Here is an 18,560-nt window from a genome sequence, read left to right on the forward strand (position 1 = left end):
GCCACGGATTATTATTATATTAGAGTTGGCAACCCTACGCGGATGTATTAGTAGTAGTAGTAGTAGTAGTAGCAGTAGTAGCGGCAGCAGCAGTAGTAGTAGTAGCAGCAGCAGTGATAGTGTTGGTTATAGTAGTAGTAGGCCTAGTAGTTGTGCTAGCAGCTACCCTGTCCAGGAGAAATCTCACAGCATGTGCTCGGCGTTGAACCACGGTCCCCAATATAGTGAAGTCGTCAGCTAACCGAGCTATGTATGACTGAGCATTCAAGCGTTTCGAAATACGATCGCCAATATACGCATACAAAAATACGAACCAGGAGGGGACACCACTACACAGACGAACTGTGGTGTTAAAAACTTGCGCCAAGAGATGGCACTTTCAGCCAACGTTAAACAGCCAGCCATCAAGTGTTCCATAACTCTGCCCACGTTTTGTTTGGATGACACTCCACGAGTTGTGTGTGTCGCTCAGAAGAGCTTAGAAGAGAGCTTCAAACAAGCAAGAAACTTTCAAACCGTGGCACTTGTGGCGAGGCAGGACAGATTGCATTAATATAGGATTAACAACATTATTGCTACTCTACCGAAATATTTTGATTACTGCCGCGCCCATCTTATTACATCTCCTAGCGCAGACATGAGGGATAATTGCTCAGAAAAGTTCTCTGAACAATATCTCTCCACGCTACATAGCCGTGTTGTGTATATGCTGTACTCCAACCACAAGAAAGTCTCTGCGGAATGAGACGAAGCTGGGTAATGCTGTGAATAAATGTTGATATCATAAGATGTCGTAAGGTCACACACGTGGGTACTCTTATCTCTATTGGCTAGCTCTCACAGCACAAACAATAACATTGGTACACACTACCCTAGTTACAAAATTAGATCACTGTTAATCTCCTGGTCTTTTAATCCCTCCATACAGGAAATAACATATCCAGGAGAGCGCATGGTTTTTAAACTGACGTTATAACGATAATATTATCTATCTACTTCGCTCCAATAGATGACGCAAAAGTAAGCACATTCCTTTCACGGTTGATCTCCTGGTTGGAGAACAGTATAAGCTTCAAACCTGAGACACACAGCATTAGCATACTGGCATTCAAAGATACCTTACCCCTCCTAATCGATAGTAATCGATAATTTGTTCACGTAAGTGTGACTTCTTTGGTATCACTAGGGACCGGATTTGTAGGTTTGTACTTATTTTTTTCCTTGCTTCTGAACTCCCAATTTCTTCAATACATTTCCGAATCATGATCGTAGGAGTCGTGTAAGTCAATTCTGTTGAACCTAAAAAAACTTAAATTGGAACTTAGTACCTAAAAAAAACCTAAATTGCACCTTAGTACCTAAAAAACATAAATCATTGTTGATGAGCGTTATCCTGTACGTTATACAGAGAGACAGAGAGAGAGAGAGAAGAAGAAGAAGAAGAAGAAGAAGAAGAAGAAGAACAAGAAGAAGAAGAAGAAAGAATACACTCGACGTGGAGAGACTCCTCAATCCCTAAGGCAAAATCTGTATTTACCAGTGACATCTATGGCCCCTTCGCTTTTCTCGGGGCACTTTTCAATGACCTTCCAAAATATATTGAGTATTTGGAATCTTCGTCGCTACAACTGAAAGATGCAATTGATGTCATTGACTCGCTTCTACAGAAACAAGTACCAGGATCCGTGGGTGAAGCCGTCACATTAAAACTGAAGAAAGTATTGCAGAGGAATCCAGGGTTTGAAAAAATGAAAAATGTGTGCTCCATTCTCCAGGGTGAAATCTTCAATTGTCAGTTACCGTGGATATCTGCTGCAGTGGCAGCGATGAAATTTGCACTTATGACGTCATGTGCTATCAAAAGAACCGTTTCGTTCTTCAAATGTATTTTGAGAGACAATAGAAAAAACTTCTCAGTCGAGAATCTTGAAACGTATTTGGTCATATATTGCAACCAGGAACAGCACCAGTAAATAATATTGTTTTGTTTCTTTCTTTCTTACCTTTTACAATAATTCTTGATCAAGTTTGAACAAATTTAGGCCCAATTCTAAAATTGTGTGTACTGTACCTTTTATCTATTGAGAATTGAAATTTATGTAGTTATATCAAGGCAAAATTATGTTAGGTAAGATATTAGTTGTTACGATAATTTATTCAAACTACAGATAATGTTAAAGGGGAAGGAGCAAAAATTTCCAATCTTATAAGTTTTGATAAATAGTTTTGTTCTTGAAAAAGTCAGTTTCGTGGTCGATGTTACCTTAATAAATATATATTTATTTTTTAAGAATAACTTGAAGGATACATTTTAACGATCTGGCAGTTTCTGCGACCCCTTTCATAGGTTGGACATAAAAAGAAAACATATTTCACCTATTCCAAAAACCTAAAACGGTCTCTTTAAAAACCTAAAAATCCGGTCCCTAGTTATTACTTCTATGACTAGTTGGCGAAATTATCAGTCAGTGTCGCCAATAGTATAAAAATATATCCATATTATACTAACTACTTACTGGCTTTTATGGAACCCGGAGGTTCATTGCCGCCCTCACATAAGCCCGCCATTGGTCCCTATCCTGAGCAAGATTAATCCAGTCTCTATCATCATATCCCACCTCCCTCAAATCCATTTTTATATTATCTTCCCATCTACGTCTCGGCCTCCCTAGAGGTCTTTTTCCCTCCGGCCTCCCAACTAAACGTCTGGATTTTATGTTCCTAATTATGTCAGGTGAAGAATACAATGCGTGCAGTTCTGTGTTGTGTAACTTTCTCCATTCTCCTGTAACTTCATCCCTCTTAGCCCCAAATATTTTCCTGAGAACCTTATTCTCAAACACCCTTAACCTATCTTCCTCTCTCAAAGTGAGAGTCCAAGTTTCACAACCATAAAGAACAACCGGTAATATAATTGTTTTATAAATTCTAACTTTCAGATTTTTGGACAGCAGACTGGATGATAAGAGCTTCTCAACCGAATAATAACACGCATTTCCCATATTTATTCTGCGTTTAATTTCCTCCCGAGTGTCATTTATATTTGTTACTGTTGCTCCAAGATATTTGAATTTTTCCACCTCTTCGAAGGATAAATCTCCAATTTTTATATTTCCATTCCGTACAATATTCTGGTCACGAGACATAATCATATATATAGCTGTGGTCGTGCCAGAGAACCAGTCCTATTCCGACGCTTATTATCGGGATTCGTAACAAGCTGCTTTTTACGGTGATGGGTTGTTAGCCCTTCGCCCAACCCCCAAGCTGGAGGACCACCCCTTATCGGCTGTCCTCGACTGCTTATTCAATATATTCGCTGCTACCCTCCATAACTGGAGGCCGTCTCCTCTATCCGCAACCTGAGGACGCGCCATGGCGTGGTGATATTATGTAGTTGGACATAAAAAAAAACATATTTCACCTATTCCAAAAACCTAAAACGGTCTCTTTAAAAACCTAAAAATCCGGTCCCTAGTTATTACTTCTATGATTAGTTGGCGAAATTATCAGTCAGTGTCGCCAATAGTATACAAATATATCCATATTATAGGATTCGAAATTTCATCCCCCTCTGCTAATTATAAAGAAGACTAGTGGCGGCAATCGCGATAATGTCAATTATGAGAATAATTCATACTTAATCTACATAACCATTTTCCCCGATAAGTTTTTACCCGTCCAAATAACAGTGTAGATGCTAATATTCACTCTCATGTAATAATATGTCACATTTTCCCTACCGTCCCTCATTGCCTGTCCTGGAGTGTATGTATGTAATTACAGCAGCTTTGTCATGCTATCTTTTACTCTCTCCTGGCTTAGTTGCCGCATGAGTGCTGCCTTATTGGTGTCATTTATGAGGTTCAAACCTGTCTTCTGACAGTTGACTAAACAACTCTTTAGGCAGTCGATATTTTTAATAGATCGCAATTTTACTACTGTTGATTTTTTAAGACCTATAATAACTGATATTTATTGCATACAATGACATAATTTTAAATGCATAACATGATACACGCAGTCTCGTTACCTGGAGTCTACTCATACTAAATAATTTTATATTGAACTTTAAAAATGCTGTTTCATAAGTGTTCATAGAGTATCTCTACAACCAAATGTTTAATACAGCATGAATTCTGAAAATTTCATCTGTGATTTTTCTATTGAACATCTATGTTTAATTCTTACATACAATTTTAATTTTCAAAACCATATTAATTATGGTCATATAGTATGAAGTATAAGAAAAACCAGGATTAATGTTTCGCAATTCCAGAGATATTTTAAGGATGAGCATGTTTTACAATTACTTTTTAATAGTTTAATATGTAGAAAATTAAAAAGAAGTTTCAATTGTGTGGTCACTTATACTATATAAAAATGATTTATTTATTTACTCGGTTATTTAATGACGCTGTATCAACTACGAGGTTATTTAGCGTCGGTGGAATTGGTGATAGCGAGATGATATTTGGCGAGATGAGGCCGAGGATTCACCATAGATTACCTGACATTTCCTTATGTTTGAGGAAAACCTCGAGAAAACCCCAACCAGAAGCGGGAATCGAACCCGCGCCCGAATTCAACTCCGAATCTGCAGGAAAGTGCCTTAGCCGACTGAGCCATGCCGGTGGCTTATATAAAAATAATATTCATTACTATATATACAGAGTGTTTCATAATTCCTATTACAAACTTCTAAGGGTTGTAGAGAGGACAAAGTAGATAAAGTTTTGATTTGAAACCCATCTCCGGAAATGTACCGTTTCGACGCAAAGTAAGTTTGAAGATCGAATCGATTTCACATCTCCCACGTCACTGATTGTAAACAGAAGACACACGATATCAGGGAACTGCAGAAATCGCCCTCAGCCCATTTTGTTTGCGTACCGTGAAGAGGGAGATTTTAAATCGAATCGATCTTCAAACTTATTTTGCGTCGAAACGATACATTTCCGTAAATGGCTTTCTAATTAAAACTTTATCTACTTAGTCCCCTCCACAGCCTCTAGAAGTTTGTAATAGAAATTATGAAACACCCTGTATAGAAACAAATTCAGAAGCGTATAGTACGTATTTTAACAGAATAAATATTGATGGTGTTGAACAGAAAACTCGAAAAAAAGTAACGAAATTAGATTTCAATAAATTTATCCCTATAAAAAAGTAAAACTTAATACTTAACTCTAACTTTGACTTTAAGTACACAAAAAGGATGTGTTGGAAGAATAATGATGATTATGATAAAATCTATCGCCTTCGGTCGGCTGTGAACCCGTGTTACCTTGGATCAAACGGTAACAGAGGACCAACCATTAAAATACCATGAATGTCGGAATAATGAAAGGTAAATCGAGAAGCACGATTTATTCCATCTATATTTCGATGGAGCATGATTGTCATTATCGGAGAAATAATTAAATGGTAACGGGGGAAAGGGAATAGCACGATTTTCCAAACCTTCCCGTCAATTAATGATGGGCCAGTGTGATTATTACAGGAGAGGAGGAAGAGATACCGTTTTCAGTCATTTTATTTTGATTACGGCAATTAAAATCCGACCATCATTTGTGTGCGCGTGGGATGTAAATGAGTTACTCTTGTGAAGCAGTCGAATTGCGTGATGAACTTGAAAACAAAGCTACTTTCATCAGTATCAATAGTTCAGATGCTGCTACGCTAACCCTGTCAGTGAGTCACATACTAAGGTTGGATAAAAAGTATTGGCAACAGTTCGATATTTTTTGACATGGCTTTATTCACAGGGGTACAACATTTACGTACCGTCTATATAGTAGCCCCCCTTATTTATAACATTTTGCCAAATGTTTGGAAGGCGTCGTACACCATCAGCGCGTCCATCTTTGTTGATGTTCCGTATTGACCGCCCTATAGCACGGATAAGTTCATCTCTGGTATTGTACCGGGTCCCTCGCAGTGGTTCTTTCACTTTGGTGAAAAGATCGTAATCGCATGGATCATATCGGGTGAGTACAGTGGATGTTCCAGAATATCCCATTGCCAGCGATGCAAGAGGTCCTTGACAGCAGCAGCGGTGTGACTCCTTGCATTTCATGAAGAATAATGGGATTCTGTACCACCAATGTCTTGCAGAATGTGGAGCACAGTTTTGTGACATACTCAGACTTCCGCTGCGCAGTCCATCGACGATCAGCATCCAACAGGGAAGCAAGGAGTTGAACTGTGTTGTCCTCCACGCGGGGTCGTCCTGTACGCAGGTTGTCCTGAACGGCATCCCTGCCTTCCCGGAACGCTTTAACCCATCGTGCCACTGTGCGATATGGCAACGCTGCATCGGCATATGCTTCATGCAGTCCCTGAAAACATTCTTGTGCACTACGACTTCGTGTAACTTCAATTTTGATCCAGGAACGTTGGTCTAGTTTTGTAAACGTGGTCTTAGGGCGCTCGCACTATCCCCAAGAAAATCAACGTTTTACACACTGCAGTATATTGACAGAGTACTGTCGCCGCTGGCTGCACTAACTCATCTAACAGTCCTTGTTCATGTCCACACAGTTGGCAGCTTTCGAACGCACCATAGTCACGTGACAGCAGTGTTGCCATTACTTTATATATAAATGAAGTTAAGTTCATTGTAAACAGCTGTTTTGTGATCCCATAAATGTTGCAGTTTTGTTGAAAATTCGGAATACCTGCTATACGTCAGAACTACCTATAATTTGTAGACGCATACACTCGCTTTGTTGGTTTTCAAGGTTTGTTTATTAATATTTTTTTGTAATAAATTAGTTATTAACATGTTTCTTTTCACTAACTATTAGCCACCGGCCTGGCTCAGTCGATTAGGGCGTTTGCCTGTCGGTCTGAAGTTGCGCTCGGGCGCTGGGTCGATTCCCGCTTGGGCTGATTACCTGGTTGGTTATTTCCGAAATTTTCCCTAACCATAAGGTGATTGCCAGGTAATGCATTTAGAAAGTCCTTGGCATCGACAGCAAAGTCAGCATGTGCTATCCAACTCGTTAGCGCCTCTAGCGGAAATGCGACACCATCTGCCGAACTGTTGTCACGTAACAAATATGTTCACTTCACTTCTTCCATTATCTCTGAACCTTTGTAAATGAACCAATTTAACACCCTGTATATTGTAAGCTAATGAAGACTATCGGGAAAGCGATCCATCTTCTAGAACTTCTGTGTTTTAATGCACAAAGAAATTGGCATTCCGCGCATACGCTAATGTGTTTAGACACGTGAATTGTAAACACGTGTCATAATACTCGAGTTTGTTTTTCTACTGTACAGCAGTCTCGGACCGTGAAGTGACACATTTCTTCCATTGTTCTATCGGCATTATGTGACCTCGCCTTTATACACTTCCGTAGGAAACGGTTAAAGAAACTGAAACATCCTACCTATTACGAGCACTGTGTGCAAAAATGTGTACAGTGCCGTCTTAACGAGTGTTAAAACGGTTTGGTTGTCCTCAAAGCGGTGGTAACCATGCGAGATGAAAGGGATTTATCAAACGCTGACTCATTCTAATGTGGCAAATCTCTATTTAACAAGACTTTTGAAGTAAAAAGATGATTAAATAACGAACGCAAGACATGACTGAAATGCAACGATAATGGAAAGAGTAGTAATACTTCATTTAACGATGCTTTTAACTTCAGAGGTTAATCAGAGTCGACACGACACGAAAATCGACACGAACGAGAAATGATGGACAAATTTTGCCTTCATCTCTCAATCAGGGAAACGGTTCTACGTGCCATAAATCTATGACACGGACCTTCTCCCGCAGAAGTAAGGGTTCCATCATCCTCAACAGGCTTTACATCCGCAAATCTTCGAACCAACGGCCAATATGGTAAACAACAGACAACCCTTCGCTACTAGTGTCATGATGATGATGATGATGATGATAACGACGACGACGATTATGATGAACCTTTTATAATTACAATACTTTCTTACAGATGGCTTTTAGAGAGTACGGAGTTTCATTGCCGCCATCACATAAGCCCGCCATTGGTCCCTATCCCGAGCAAAATTAATACAGTCCCAAACATTATATCCCACCTCCCTCAAATACATTTTAATATTATACTCCCATCTACATCTCGCCCTCCCCAAGGGTCTATTTTCCTCCGTCCTCCCAACTAACATTCTATATACATTTTCCCAACTAACACTCTATATATATTTCTGGATTCGCTCATACGTTCTACATGCCCTGCCCATCTCAAACGTCTGAATTTAATGCTACATGCCCTGCTCATCTCAAACGTCTGAATTTAATGTTCCTAATTATGTCAGGTGAAGAATACAACGGATGCAATTCTGCGTTGTGTAACTTTCTCCATTCTCCTGTAACTTCATCCCTCTTAGTCCCAAATATTTTCCTAAGCACCTTATTCTCAAACATCCTTCGTCTCTATTCCTCTCTCAAAGTGAGAGTCCAAGTTTCACAACTATACAGAACAACCGGTAATATAACTGTTTTATAAATTCTAACTTTTAGCTTTTTCGAGAGCAGATTGGATGACAAAAGCTTCTCAACCAAATAATAATAGATATATCCCATATTTATTCTACGTTTAATTTCCTCTCGAGTGTCATTCATAAAATAGTAGGTATAAAATTTAGGTATAATAGTGCGTCCGCAAGTTCATTTATTCATTCATTCATTCACTCAGTCACTCACACATTCATTCACTCATTCATTCACTCACTCATTCACTCATTCATTCATTCACTCAGTCACTCACTCATTCATTCACGCATTCATTCACTCATTCACTCACTCATTCATTCACTCAGTCACTCACTCATTCATTCACTCATTAATTCACGGATTCATTCACTCACTCATTCACTCACTCATTCATTCACTCATTCACTCAGTCACTCAGTCATTCATTCATTCACTCATTCATTCATTCACTCATTCATTCATTCACTCATTCATTCACGCATCCATTCACTCACTCAGTCACTCACTCATTCATTCACTCATTCATTTACTTATTTACTTATTTATTTACTTACTTACTATTTACTTACTTATTTAGTTACTTATTTACTTACTATTTACTTACTTATTTACTTACTTATTTACTTACTTATTTATTTACTTACTTATTCATTTACTTATTTATTTACCAAAATTTAAGCTTTATTTTCATCAACTTCGGTAAATTGTATCGTACATAACAATTACGAACATATACTTCAGGAAAAAAAAAATCGTTGTATGAAAGAGGATAGAATCATGAACCTTGAAAATGTATATTTTCTTGAAAATATCGAAAGTGATTTTTCTCAGCACCACAACACCTATTTTCTCTTTTACTTTGTATACAGAAACGGTAAAAGAACGGAAACCTAGATGTGTATATAGCTGCTCGAACAATAAATTAAACTATAAAAAAAGAACAGAATACAAAAGAGACTTTGGGAGTTGAAATCAGTATCCAAGCGACGGAAAGCACCTTGACCTGACTTGGCGGAGAGGTGAGAAAATGGGGCAATTCCACGAGCACCGAGATCAATCTCCTAGCAACGGAGGCCGCCTTGACCCGACAGACGACCTCCGCGTACATCACCTGACAGGCGGTGCTGCTGTTTGAACGAAATTACGTAGATATGCATCAGCTTGCCCTGCTGTTCAAGCACTGCACCCATATGCACGGGGCTGCGATAGGTTGCCAAGTCACTGTTCTATCATTTAATTTAATGTCGCGTCAGAACGTTTAAATAACAAAATGAGGTAAAACAATAGTACATTATACAACGAGCCTATAATTGTAGTAATTAAGACGCGAGTATGTTTGTTTATGAAACGAGCGCAAGCGAGTTTCATAATTTTTAATACGAGCGTCTTAATTACCATTATAGGCAAGTTTCCTACGACTTTTTATGCTCGACCATATTTCTAACTTGAAATTATTCAGAAGTATTCATGTTATGCTTATCTAAGTGAAGAGCGGAAGTGACCTTCTAAATTGTGAGATGTGCGCAGACGCGAAAGTATTGATTTTTTCCGAGGGACAAATGTCATTGACCTTGATATAATCTAGAGAGTAACATGAACATTAATACTGATATAACCTGGAAATTGATTTAGAATTGAAAAACGAGATGACAAATTGAATGTATTTGAATATTATTTACAATTAACGCTCATTATTATAGTAACAGAACATAACCTTCTGCGACAGTATTGGATTTCCAGCCTCCGTGACTTTTCGCTAATTGTCTTTCGATTGCATATCCGAGAATAATCGATACTTGCGGTTTTATAATGGTACAATGGTGATTTCTCATTGGCTGAACAACTGAACTATAATGAATAGGTGTACTTTAATGAGGTCCATTAAAGGGCTACTACCAGGTGTATAATTACTACATTTCGGCATGGTCGAGCATAAATATTATTAATACATTTAGGCTCAGTTTCACCAAGCTTCGTTAAAATAACGCTAATAGTACGTTAACTAACGTGTTGTTAACAATTAAACATCCTGTTAGTGTAATAGTGTTTCACCAACCATTTGAGGTAGCCTATTTTGGTTAGGTAACATGATGTTAAGAGCAATGTAACAGGAATCAAAGCAGCAGTGATTATATGAAAGTTCATTGAGTGTGCCTATCGTTGATGTAGTCATTTGTTTCAGCGGAACATTTTATTTTTTATATTAAGGAAGTTTTAGAGACTAACATAATTAAAACGGAAATCGAGAAAAAGAAATGTATAGGCCTAAGGAGCACTAATTTTACCTCATGTGAGAAATATATTTATTTTAGTAGATCTAGCAATTAATTATAAGAATGTAATTGAAGACAAACGTAGTGATGGGACTTTCATGGGTTTCTTTAACCCAAGATTTCAGTCGCCATTTGGATGTGAAAACTATGAAACAAATCAATGTTATGAAACTATTAAGAGAAACGCTAAGAAGGGTCATGCACAAGATACAGTGGAACGTCTGAAAACTGGTAGTCGGTGGTACTTTCATTCTCAAAGTTGATGATATGGGTGCGAATATTCTTTCAATAATCCAGGATCAAGTAGAACCACAGTCTACTATATACAGTCACGAAGCTTGAGTTTTAAGGGTGCTAGAAACAATAGACTGTGACGGTACTATTTTGCATTGCCTGTAATGAGGCGATATTAGCGATCCTAGTGGTGAGCAACTATCTAATGTTTGCATATTTACTACGTATTGAGCTTCGCGACTGTATATACTAGACTGTGGTAGAACCAATAGAGAATTAAGATGACTGTGATGTTTAATACAATGGTAAGCGTTAACAGTATTTTCATATCTTAGATACCTAACATACAGGGTGTTTCAAAAATACGGGGCATAATTTCAGGTATGTATTTCCCACATGTAGACAATCAAAATAGTTCATTACAACATGTGTCCGGAAATGCTTTATTTCCGAGTTATGGCCTTCACAACATTGAAATTCACCGGAACCATACCTCATGTTTTAGAAGACACTCCACTGATCAATCGTCAACACATTCACTTCTTGCATGATGGCGCTACTGCACACTTCAGTCGTACGGCTCGCCGGTACTTGGATCGAAGGTTTCCTGATCGATGGATAGGTAGAGGTGGCCCAATTGCTTGGCCTCCACGCTCACCTGATCTGAACCCTCTCAATTTCTACTTGTGGAGCCATTAAAATCATTGGTTTATTCGTCTCCGGTGCCTGATTTGGAATCCCTTCGGAATCGAATTCTGGCATGTTCTGAGGACATACGCAATACTCCTGGAATTTGGGATCGTGTTCGCAGGTCAATGCGACATCGATGTAAGGTCTGTATTCAAGCAGGAGGTGGACATTTTGAACATCTTCTGTAATGACAACGACCTGCGGAAAGAAAAACGTTCCGGTGAATTTCAATGTTGTGAAGGCCATAACTCGGAAATGAAGCATTTCCGGACACATGTTGTAATGAACTATTTTGATTGTCTACATGTGGGAAATACATACCTGAAATTATGCCCCGTATTTTTTAAACACCCTGTATATTCACACGTCATCAGTCGTAATTACATGTGAATTGTTAAACCAGTGAGGTAAAGAAATATCGTTTTGAAAATCTGTAATTATTATCAATACGGAATAATAATCACATAAATGCTTATGTTAATACGCACATATCTTCTCTTCACTGCGGATCGAGTGTTAATATTAATACCAATTATTTTATTCTTTAAACTGCAAATATATCTCGATATAATAATGCGGCTTGTAACATATGTTCCCTGGCAGCCATGATTCACGCTGTAACAAGACGTTAAGGATATAACTGCGGAAGTATGCTATGTTAATTTAACAGTGGGTTTAACATGAAGTACGTCGTACAAAATTTTGTCCAATATTCTTTTGACAAGATTAACTCCATATGTAGATGAAATTATTGGAGATCATCAATGTGGTTTTAGGCGTAATAGATCAACTATTGACCAGATATTTTGTATTCGACAGATAATGGAGAAAAAATGGGAGTATAAGGGTACAGTGCATCATTATTCATAGATTTCAAAAAGGCATATGACTCGGTTAAGAGAGAAGTTTTATATGATATTCTTATTGAATTTGGTATTTCCAAGAAACTAGTTCGATTAATTAAAATGTGTCTCAGTGAAACGTACAACAGAGTTCGTATAGGTCAGTTTCTGTCAGATGCGTTTCCAATTCACTGTGGGCTAAAGCAAGGAGATGCACTATCACCTTTACTTTTTAACTTTGCCCTACAGTATGCCATTAGGAAAGTCCAGGATAACAGAGAGGGTTTGAAATTGAACGGGTTACATCAGCTGCTTGTCTATGGGGATGACGTGAATATGTTAGGAGAAAATCCACAAACGATTAGGGAAAACACGGGAATTTTACTGGAAGCAAGTAAAGAGATAGGTTTAGAAGTAAATCCCGAAAAGACAAAGTATATGATTATGTCTCGTAACCAGAATATTGTACGAAATGGAAATATAAAAATTGGAAATTTATCTTTTGAAGAGGTGGAGAAGTTCAAATATCTGGGAGCAACAGTAAAAAATATAAATTATACTCGGGAGGAAATTAAACACAGAATAAATATGGGAAATGCCTGTTATTATTCGGTTGAGAAACTTTTATCATCCAGTCTGCTGTCAAAAAATCTGAAAGTTAGAATTTATAAAACAGTTATATTACCGCTTGTTCTGTATGGTTGTGAAACTTGAACTCTCACTTTGAGAGAGGAACATAGGTTAAGGGTGTTTGAGAATAAGGTGCTTAGGAAAATATTTGGGGCTAAGAGGGATGAAGTTACAGGAGAATGGAGAAAGTTACACAACACAGAACTGCAAGCATTGTATTCTTCACCTGACATAATTAGGAACATTAAATCCAGACGTTTGAGATGGGCAGGGCATGTAGCACGTATGGACGAATCCAGAAATGCATATAGAGTGTTAGTTGGGAGGCCGGAGGGAAAAAGACCTTTAGGGAGGCAAAGACGTAGACGGGGAGATAATATTAAAATGGATTTAAGGGAGGTGGGATATGATGATAGAGAATGGATTAATTTTGCTCAGAATAGGGACCAATGGCGGGCTTATGTGAGGACGGCAATGAACCTCCGGGTTCCTTAAAAGCCAGTAAGTAAATAAGTTTAACATGATGTTAGCAGTAACAACAGTTGATGAAACATCTCTTCTGTTAACTTTACTGTTAAATTGTCTTAACGACATGTTAAATATTTAACAAAGGTTGGTGAAACTAGGCTTTAGTCTCTCTCAGTGGCTAATGTTTTCGCAGCGTCGTTATGACTCCACTTCGTGCAGTGATCGTCGTGTGCATCACATCGAGAAAATGCCGAAACGTCGACTGTCATCATGTTTCTGTAGCACTAATAAATAAATGTTTCGGACCGCACTGAGAACACAATAAAATACAATAAAATGACAGCTTATTTTGTGCTTTTAATGGTATGGAACACGGTACATGTTAGCGGTGCAATGGATCACTTAAGCTTATTGGTTTCGCTACTACAGTGTAATAAATATTTGGACATAAATATGGATCGTTCTGTAGATATTTACCTTTTTTATGCTCGACCATGCCGAAATGTAGTAATTATACACCTCGTAGCAGTCCTTTAATGCATGTCATTAAAGTACACCTATTCATTAAAGTTCAGGTTTTCGATTATTCTCGGATATGCAATCGAAAGACAACTAGCAAAACGTCACGCAGGCTGGAAATCCAATACTGTCGCAGAAGGTTATGTTCTGTTACTATAATAATTAGCGTTAATTGTAAATAATATTCAAATAAATTCAATTTCTCATCTCGTTTTTCAATGCCGAATTCAATTTCAAGGTTATATCAAGTTTAACGTTTATCTTACTCTCTAGATTATACCAAGGTCGTCGACATTCGTTGCCCGGAAAAAATCAATACTTTCGCGTCTGCGCACATCCCACAATTTACGAGATTGCACAAGGTCAGTTCGCTCCCCAGTCGCATAAGAATAATATGAATACCTATGAATAATTTCAAGTTAGAAATATGGTCGAGCATAAAAAGTCGTATGAAACTTGCCTATAATGGTAATTAATAAGCTCGTATGAAAATTATGAAACGAGCGCAAGCGCTCGTTTCATAAACATCCTCGCGTCTTAATTACTATCATTATAGCTCGTTGCATAATGTACTATTATCGATTTAACTATTCATTTTATCATTTATTTATGTATTCATCCATTCATCGCTACATTATGCATTGCAGCCCGGCAGATCAGAAGCTAAAGAATTTACAAGAATGATAAAAACAAATTAATGTTACAGTTCGTATAAACCAACCCCGGGCCATAAATTTGAAACGGTGGAACCAAAAAGCTGTACTAGTATGGCCGTCAAATTACCCATAGTTCATCTCTTTTTCCGGTGTGTTTATCAGCTGTTTTATTCATATTATTACGATTACAAATTGTTTCGTGTTATTGTGAATATTTCAAAAGTGTAGTCAAGTTCATCAGGTGTTATTTTATATAAATAAGCTAATATTCTGTTCGGCTCAACTGTAGAACATGCCCTTTGATATGTCCCCCTATGCTTTAACATATGAAGGAATGCCAACATCCTTCTTGATAAGAGAAAGAATGTGGAAATGAAGTGTTCAGTCCATGTCACAACCAAAACACTTTTAATAAATATATAGTGAAATATACAGGGACATCATTTTATTTTTACTTCAATTTTTATTGCACCTGCGTTTCTAAATGTACTTGACTCCCACCCCTTTCACTAATGTCCTTGCTAACGTCAGTCACACAAACTTACGGCCGCTGTTGCTAGCAGTGAAATAAACAGTACAGAGTACAGTGTGTTTCAGAAATATGTTGCATTTTCTATAGAAGATAGAGCTTATATAATTGAAGTTTATTTTCACACAGGTATGGTGTGTATGTGAATTTATCTGTGTGGACTGAGCACAAGTGAAGATTAGAGTTACCGAAAGTACGGTACCCAATAATATAGTACTTAACAGCATTATTTAAACAAGAGTTTTGTTTTACTGTTTGTAGGTATGAAATTTCCTGATTATATCATTACGGAATATTTTCATAGAAATGTCATTAATATGGTAGATAAATTTATAGCAACAGTGTGTACAGACAGGAAGAAAAGTGTAAGATGGCCACCAAAGGTGACAGAAGATGCTGTAGAAGATGCTAGAGGAAGGATGCAGCGAGGTCCTAATAAGTCGCTCAAGAAGTTAGGTGTAGAAATTTGGGTTTCTTACGGAAGTGCTCACAAAATTCTCAGGAATAAATTAGGTTAGTAATATGCTGAATAAAGTAGACATTACATAATGTATATAACCGCCTGAAGACTTGAGTTTGTGAAAAAAAATTGTTACTATTCTACTGTTTTTTTTGATAAAATACTGTAAAGTAATGACCAAACTGAAAATCGTAATACTATATTTCCCTGTAACATAAATGGATACACTACTTTTCTCTCCTCCTATAGCTAGTAAAATGATTTGTTTACATATTGCACTAGCAACTCCAAACTCCTGTAATGGAAGGGGATAACAGTGTTTCCGAGTACAGCCAGGTTAATGTTAAAAATGTTGGTAAAAATAAAGTGATGTCCCTGTACATTGATATAATAATCTACTAGTAGTCCTGTTACCACCAGATCCATTCAAATCCGTTTACGTATGACCAAAATCGAGAGTAGCAATTTAATATTCGGCAATTGGCGGTATTTCGCGGTGGATTATGGGGCGTAAACGGTATAGTTTGACGTCATATGCGTCGCACCGATTTCAAGCATATTTGGCTTGAAGTACTCCCTCCTTTCTTTTTATCCTCTCAGGTGTAAACATTCGGTTCTGAGTCCTTTTTTGTTTTATTTAATACGTTCCTTAACCTAACGCAGTTTTCTGAGAATCTTACTCAATTTTTCAATAATACGATAATACGCAAAGAGTCACGCGATCTATATAGCACACGTTGTAACAGTTTCTTACTAAAGTGTTCTAATATTACGAAAATCAATACACAGTCACGCGATTTATATATAGAATACGTGTAAGGATCCATGAATAGATTTAATATAAAGTTACATAATATACCGTCGTTTGAAGTACAATTTGCCTGATATATTGTAACTAACAGGCTTACATTTCTAATAAAAATTAAATACGTCTTAGTTTAGAAGAACTGTTGTTCACAGATATAGGCTAACCGACTGATGGCTTCATGAAAATTACTTTCTAGGTGTTAAGAATATTGAAAACGTGTGTTTCTTTGAAAATATCAAAACCGACAGTACTTTCTCTTTGTATTTGTATGATGAAAAACAAAAACGTCGCAGTTTAATTAGGCTTCTTATTACCTTTATTCCGACGGTTAAAAGAAAGGTTGTGAAAGCAATGCTACTTTGAATTCTGCAGGGGAGAAATTCATCCCATTGATGTCATGCTTTTATAAAGCTATAGAAAGTTATTAACACTATTAGTACATGCAAACCAATACATAATTAGAATATTTATATAGTTAAAATATTTTTTAAAAATTCTTTTTGTATTTCTGATGTCATTAATAATAATTCAAAGAAAATTAAATTCGTGCATAAACTTCAATATAGCTCAGCATGATATGAGAACATCTCATTCTTTGACTCTAGGTATAGACTAATTACTATATATTTAATAGAAAAGTACAATGAATATGTAAATATTTATTATAATATAGTTATAACTTATATTTAAAAATGTTTATATTAATATATAGGTCTAATAATAAATTAAAAAAGGACAAAGTTTGTTTTAAAGAGCTTAATTTTCAGGTACTAAAATGTTTACGCGATTTAAAAACAGACCTGAAGTGCATAATTGTTTTAAACGATACGGCGTGTTCAATTCTGTATCGGCCGCATGCTTTAGGTTACTCTCGCACAAATTCCTCTAGCGATTAGCAAACCATGCCAACTGGTACAGACTCCTCATGCTCATAAAGTACAAAAGCTCACCTTTCGAGTCTGGCGCTGATCCTGTGGAACTTTGCCTCACGCCAGCATTTTGCCCATCCTTCCCGTTAGCTGCAAGCACAAAGGAGATCTCTTACTATTGCATAGCATAGTATACGATATTATCCTAAGACAGAGTATTATATTTTATTATACAGGGTGAACCATAAGTAATGTCATTAATTTCAAGGGGATATTCTTTAAGCTATTTCAAACAAAAAAGTTTAATACGATTTTGCTCGTTTTTACTTCCTTCTCGAGAAAAAAATTGTTTTATATGGAACATTTCATAGTGTGTTCTAGTAAAGCCATTGATTGAACTCCCAATGTGCTCAGTCAATTTAAGAGAGCAGAGTATTACGATAATAAGTGATTGAAAGAATTTTAGTTTTGTTCTTTAAATGTAAAGCAATTTGATCCGAACAATTAATAAGTTAAATCCACGCATTTTTAGGCTACTCCCCTTCAAAATTCAAAATTCAAGTCCCTTCAACAGAACGGTGATAAACAGAGAGGGACAAGTGACCAACTGGCTTGGAACTCACATAGATTCTTCTTCAGAGTCCTAAATTCCCTTGCGAGAAAGAGCGCTAGTGTGAATTTTAATTTTTTTTTTTATTCAATGCAGTGGCACTTGACTAGAGTCATTGGCCGTACAATGGCGATAAAAACTAAAAGGAAAGAAAACGAAATAAAGTGAACAATGTCCAAGGAAACTATGAAGGAGTGGATGTCAGCACTGCTTCATTCTGTTCTCTGGCCTCCCAGTACCTATCCACAAAGCCGACAGATGAAAGAGCTGGACAAGTCTTAATGTGGTTTGAGTCCATTCACCATGTGTTCAAATTGTAATGTCATCGTGTCGTCACAGTATCTCTACACATGGCTTAATGCAAGGAAGCAACAAATGTCATAGTCCTCATCATCAGCACCGATCAAAGTTGTGAACACATGGTGGTTTCCTCAGCTTCATTTAACCTTCGAGACACATTTAGGATGCTGAGCCACTTATGAGGACC

General features: G+C 37.2%; 1 protein-coding gene across 15 annotated transcripts in view; it reads right to left on the minus strand.

The window, feature by feature from the left end:
• Positions 1-18,560, minus strand: part of LOC138701955 (uncharacterized) — a 920,371-nt gene that overhangs the window by 337,748 nt on the left and 564,063 nt on the right. For all 15 annotated transcript variants that reach the window (XM_069829333.1, XM_069829340.1, XM_069829339.1 and 12 more), the window contains one exon: positions 17,545-17,613. In XM_069829333.1, coding sequence (XP_069685434.1) covers positions 17,545-17,613 — 69 coding nt within the window. The remainder of the gene's footprint in view (positions 1-17,544; positions 17,614-18,560) is intronic.

The sequence above is a fragment of the Periplaneta americana genome, chromosome 6, assembly GCF_040183065.1.
Source record: "Periplaneta americana isolate PAMFEO1 chromosome 6, P.americana_PAMFEO1_priV1, whole genome shotgun sequence".
In the NCBI taxonomy this organism is placed as follows: domain Eukaryota; kingdom Metazoa; phylum Arthropoda; class Insecta; order Blattodea; family Blattidae; genus Periplaneta; species Periplaneta americana.